This window comes from Pongo abelii, chromosome 20 (genome assembly GCF_028885655.2).
Source record: "Pongo abelii isolate AG06213 chromosome 20, NHGRI_mPonAbe1-v2.0_pri, whole genome shotgun sequence".
NCBI classification, from domain to species: Eukaryota; Metazoa; Chordata; class Mammalia; order Primates; family Hominidae; genus Pongo; species Pongo abelii.
Window position 1 is genome coordinate 60201144 of NC_072005.2, and position 6000 is coordinate 60207143.

At 48.4% G+C, this 6000-nt stretch overlaps 1 protein-coding gene across 4 annotated transcripts in view; it reads right to left on the reverse strand.

The window, feature by feature from the left end:
• Positions 1–3650, reverse strand: part of NLRP12 (NLR family pyrin domain containing 12) — a 32589-nt gene extending 28939 nt beyond the window's left edge. For all 4 annotated transcript variants that reach the window (XM_024237521.2, XM_024237520.2, XM_054538955.2 and 1 more), the window contains exon 1: positions 3172–3650. In XM_024237521.2, coding sequence (XP_024093289.2) covers positions 3172–3460 — 289 coding nt within the window. In that variant the 5' untranslated portion in view covers positions 3461–3650. The remainder of the gene's footprint in view (positions 1–3171) is intronic.
• Positions 3651–6000: the final 2350 nt, after the last annotated feature.

Sequence of the window (6000 nt, forward strand, 5' to 3'; positions counted from 1 at the left end):
GGTTAGGAGTTTGAGACTAGCCTGGCCAACATGGTGAAACCCCGTCTCTACTAAAAATACAAAAATTAGCTGGGCATGGTGGCACACACCTGTAGTCCCAGCTACTCAGGAGGCTGAGGCAGGAGAATCACTGGAACCTGGGAGGTGCAGCTTGCAGTGAGCCAAGATTGTACCATTGCACTCCAGCCTGGGCGACAGAGTGAGACTCTGTCTCGAAAACAAAACAAAAAAACCACAGCTCAAACGGGGATCTGTGGTGCACACCTGTAGTTCCAGCTGTTCAAGCGGCTGAGGCAGGGGGATCACTTCAGCGCAGGAGTTTGAGTCTAGCCTGGGCAGCATAGTGAGACCCTATCTCTAAAAAAGAAAAATATTTTTTAAAAAAAATTCCACAGCTCAAGTGCCATCTCTGCCACTTCAGCAATAGCCCATATTTGCTGAGCTCTTACTACCTGCTCTGAATTGCGTTAAGCACTTTGCAAGTATTATCTCTTGAGCTTGTGCCTGAGTATAAATCATATTTTTTCTTTTTTTTTTTTTTTTGAGACAGAGTCTCACTCTGTCACCCAGGCTGGAGTGCAGTGGCACAATCTTCACTCACTGCAATCTCCACCTCCTGGGTTCAAGTGATTCTCCTGTCTCAGCCTCTAGATTAGCAGAGATTACTGGCGCCCGCCACCACACCTGGCTAATTTTTTTGTATTTTTAGTAGAGACAGGGTTTCACCATGTTGGCCAGGCTGGTCTCGAACTCCTGACCTCAGGTGATCCATCCATCTCAGTCTCCCAAAGTGCTAGGATTACAGGCTTCAGCCACCGCACCCAGTCCATTGTGATTATTTTATGAGATAGAAGATATAATAAAAGAAATCATGTTGGCCGGGCGCGGTGGCTCATGCCTGTAATCCCAGCACTTTGGGAGGCCAAGGCGGCTGGATCATGAGGTCAGGAGACCGAGACCATCCTGGCTAACATAGGGAAACCCCGTCTCTATTAAAAATACAAAAAATTAGCTGAGCATGGTGGCAGGCACCTGTAGCCCCAGCTACTCGGGAGGCTGGGGCAGGAGAATGGCGTGAACCCGAGAGGTAGAGTTTGCTGTGAGCCAAGATCGCACCACTGCACTCCAGCCTGGGCGACAGAGCAAGACTCTGTTTCAACAACAACAAACAAAAGAAATCCAAGAGTGCTAAGGAGGCACAGAAGTGGGGTTTCTGAGCCAGCCAGAGTGATGGAAGCGAGGAATCAGAAGGAGTCGGGGAAGAGGAGTAAATACTTTACTTTAGAGAAGGTAGTGGCTTCAAGGTTTCAGTAAGTAATACTTTTCCAGGCAAAGAAGATGGAGAATATTCCAGGCAGAACACAGCATGAACAAAGACCAAAGGGATGAAATTAAAATTCTGTACACAGTCACAAAAAAGAACAAAATCATGTTCTTTGCAGTAATATGGACGCAGCTGGAGGCCATTATCCTAAGCAAACTAATGCAGGAATAGAAAACCAAAGACTGCATGTTCTCACTTATAAGTGGAAGCTAAACATTGGGTTCTCATGGACAGAAAGATGGGAAGAAGAGACACTGGGGACTCTTGGCGGCGGAAAACTCACCATTGGGTACTATGTTCAAGTACCTGGATGATAGGATCAATCTTACCCCGAATCTCAGCATCACTCAATACACCCATGTAACAAACCTGCACATGTACCCCTTGAATTTAAAATAAAAGTTGAAATTTTTATATAGATGTGTGTGTGTGTAAATTAGAATTCCAGATCTCCCAGGCTCAGGGATTAGTATGAAAGAAAAGGGAATTGGTGGCCAGGCAGTTGTCATTCATGCCTGTAATCCCAGCACTTTGGGAGGCTAAGGTGGAAGCTCGCTTGAGCCCAGGAGTTCAAGACCAGCCTGGGCAACATAAGGATACCTCATCTTGGCCGTGCACAGTGGCTCATGCCTGTAATCCCAGCACTTTGGGAGGCTGAGGCAGGTGGATCACGAGGTCAGAAGTTCAAGACCAGCCTGGCCAAGATAGTGAAACTCCGTCTCTACAAAAAATACAAATACAAAAAATTAGCCAGGCATGGTGGCAGGTACCTGTAATGCCAGCTACTCGGGAGGCTGAGGCAGAAAATTGCTTGAACCTGGGAGGCGGAGGTTGCAGTGAGCGGAGATTGTACCACTGCACTCCAGCCCGGGCAACAGAGCGAGACTCAGTCTCAAAAAAAAAAAAAAAAGTATACCTCATCTCTTTCTTATTTTTGAGATGGGATTTCGCTTCTGTTGCCCAGCCTGGAGTACAGTGGTGCGATCTCAACTCACTGCAATCTCCACCTTTCAGGTTCAAGCGATTCTCCTGCCTCAGCCTCCCAAGTAGCTAGGACTATAAGCGTGTGCCACCACGCCTGGCTAACTTTTGTATTTTTAGTAGAGACAGGGTTTTGCTATGTTGGCCAGACTGATCTCGAATTCCTGACCTCAGGTGACCCACCCACCTTGGCCTCCCAAAGTGCTGGGATTATAGGTGTGAGCCACTGCACCTGGCCACCTCATCTCTTAAAATATATATATATATATATATATATATGCACACACACATATATACACACACATATATATACACATATATACACATATATATGTGTGTGTGTATCTATATATATATATAAATTCCAGATCTCCCAGGCTCAGGGATTTTATATATATGTATTTTAAATATTTATTTTAATAATACATATTAAATATTTAATATATATAATATTTATATATAATATATACATATTTAATATGTATTTAATAATATAATTATATACATATTTTAAATATATATATTTTAAATATATTTTAAATATTTGAGGCAAGGTCTCGCTCTGTCACCCAGGCTGGGGTGCAGTGGCAGGATCATAGCTTACTGCAGCCTCAACCTTCTGGTCTCAAGTGATCCTCCCACCTCAGCCTCCTGAGAAGCTGGGATCACAGACATGCAACACCACACCTGGCTAATTTTTTTTTATTTTTGGTAGAGACAGAGCCTCACTAAGTTGTCCAGGCTGGTCTTGAACTTCTCACCTCAAGTGATCTGCCCTCTTCAGCCTCCCAAAGTGCTGAGATTACAGGTATGAGTCACCGCACCCGGCTGGCGTTCTAGCCTTGCCTGTCCCGCCACCTCCTTACCCCTCACCAGGTCCTCTCTCTGTCCTCTCTCCCACAGGTCCTTCCTGTTCATCCGCTCAAAGGTGCTGAGAGCCAACTTCCAGGCCTCCTCTGGCCCAAAGTGGGTGATGAGCAGCTGGGCCATTTCCAAGGGACCGGCCTTCTCCATGCGTCCCCAGGGGATCTTGCCTTCTCCCAGCTCTGTCGCGGTCCCCAGGTATAACTTGAACTTCTTCAGTTCCACAGCCTCGAGTTCTTCCAAGTAGGTGGACAGGCGACAGAGGCCGTCCCTGCCTGCGGTTCGTAGCATGGGGGTGCCGTGAGCCCCAAAGGAGAGGACCTGGAGGCTGAGATGTTCCTATGCACGGGACACGGGGCGACCCCAGCACACCTTCCATTGCATCATTCACAGGCAGCGGGCGGAGAGGCTGAGCCAGTGGTTTGAGGAGTGAGCGAGGGAGGAAAGACCTTTTGCTGAAATAATGCTTTCTCACTCTTCAGTTCCCTCCTGCCCTGCCCCACTCACCAATGGGTGTTCTGGGTGGAGAAGAGGAAGTCGGGGGGAGATTAAGAAATCCTAGCAGCCACTTGGCTGATGAAAAAGATTTTCATTTCTGCTGTCTCTTTCCGCCTTCCTCTTGTTTTCCTCGTTTCACTAGTGTGTGTGGTAGAGTGTATTATCAAAACCGTGACTGCGCCTCTTCCAGGGAGAATTTTTTTTTTTTTTTTTTTGAGATGGAGTCTCACTCTGTGGCCTGGAGTGGTGCGATCTTGGCTCACCACAACCTCTGCCTCCTAGGTTCAAGTGATTCTCCCACCTCAGCTTCCCCTGAGTAGCTGGGATTACAGGCGCCTGACACCACACCCAGCTAATTTTTGTGGTTTTAGTAGAGACAGGGTTTCACCATGTTGGCCAGGCTGGTCTCAAACTCCTGACCTCAGGTGATCCACCCGCCTTGGCCTTCCAAAGTGCTGGGATTACAGGTGTGAGCCACCATGCCTGGCTTTTTTTTTTTCCTTTGAGACAGAGTCTCACTCTGCCACCCAGGCTGGAGTTCACTGGTGTGATCTCAGCTCACTGCAACCTCCGCCTCCCGGGTTCCAGCGATTCTCCCACCTCAGCCTCTCAAGTAGCTGCGACCACAGACATGCGCCACCATGCCCAGCTCAGTTTTTCTAGTTTTGGTAGAGACGAGGTCTCCTTATGTTGCCCAGGCTGGTCTCGAAGTCCTGAGCTCAAACTATCTGCCCACCTCAGCCTTCCAAAGTGCTGGGATTATAGGTGTGAGCCACCGAGCCCAGCCTCAGGGAGAATTATTAAGGACCTCACGTAGGTCTGCTACTTTTTTTTCTGTTCTCTCAGTCACAAGAGTGGCATGAGAGGAACTCTGTGGTAGGCAGGATGATGGTCCTCAAAGATATTCATGTCCTAATGGCCAGAACCTGTGACATTTCACCCTACATAGCAAAAGAGACTTGGCAGATGTGACCAAATGAAGGCACTTCAGATGGGGACATTATTCTGGTTATCTGGGCAGGACCCATGGAATCACAAGAGTCTTTTTTTTTTGAGAAGGAGTCTTGCTCTGTCGCCCAGGCTGGAGTGCAGTGGCGCGATCTCGGCTCACTGCAAGCTCCGCCTCCCAGGTTCACGCCATTCTCCTGCCTCAGCCTCCCTGTAGCTGGGACTACAGGTGCCCGCCACCACACCCAGCTAATTTTTTTTTTTTTTTGTATTTTTAGTAGAGACGGGCTTTCACCATGTTAGCCAGGATGGTCTCAATCTCCTGACCTTGTGATCCACCTGCCTCAGCCTCCCAAAGTGCTGGGATTACAGGCGTGAGCCACCGCACCCAGCCACAAGAGTCTTTATAAGAAGACAGGAGGGTTAGTGTAAGAGGGAGATGTGACTGGGTGCAATGGCTCATGCCTGTAATCCTGGCACTTGGGGAGGCCAAGGCAGGTAGATCACCTGAGGCCAGGAGTTTCAGACCAGCCTGGTCAACATAGCGAGGCCCCATCTCTACAAAATATATGTTAGCAGAATTTATGAATTCTGATGGAAGAGCAAGTTTATGATTCCTTCTGTCTCTTGCATCATGCCAACTTTGTTTCATGCTCCTAATCAATTCAGACCCCTCAGACACACACACACACACACACACACACACACACACACACACACACACACAAAAGCCTTCCGAGCCAGGCGCAGTGGCTCACACCTGTAATCCCAGCCCTTTGGGAGGCCAAGGCAGGCAGATCACCTGAGGTCAGGAGTTCGAGACCAGCCTAGCCAACATGGTGAAACCCCATCTCTACTAAAAATACAAAACTTAGCCAGGCTTGGTGGCAGGCACTTGTAATCCCAGCTACTTGGGAGGCTGAGGCAGGAGAATCGCTTGAACCCAGGAAGCAGAGGTTGCAGTGAGCCGAGACTGCGCCACTGCACTCCAGCCTAGGCAACAGAGCGAGACTCCGTCTCAAAAAAAGAAAAAAAAAAAAGCCGGGTTTGGTGGCGGGCGCCTGTAGTCCCAGCTACTCAGGAGGCTGGGGCAGGAGAATCACTTGAACTCAGGAGGTGGAGGTTGCAATGAGCCAAGATCCCGCCATTGCACTCCAGCCTGGGTGACAGTAAGACTCCGTCTCAAAACAAAACAAAACAAAAAAAACCTTCACAGCTTTTTATGAGACATTCTCCCACATCCAGTCCTTTCCAGGACTAATATTCTGTTGCATGGCATGGAGCGGTTTTGAGCAGGGGAGGGATGGAGTCAGATCTGGGTTAAGGAAGATTCCTCAAGGCCCTTGTGGAAGGCAGACCAAACAGAGGAGGCCTGGATTGGGAGA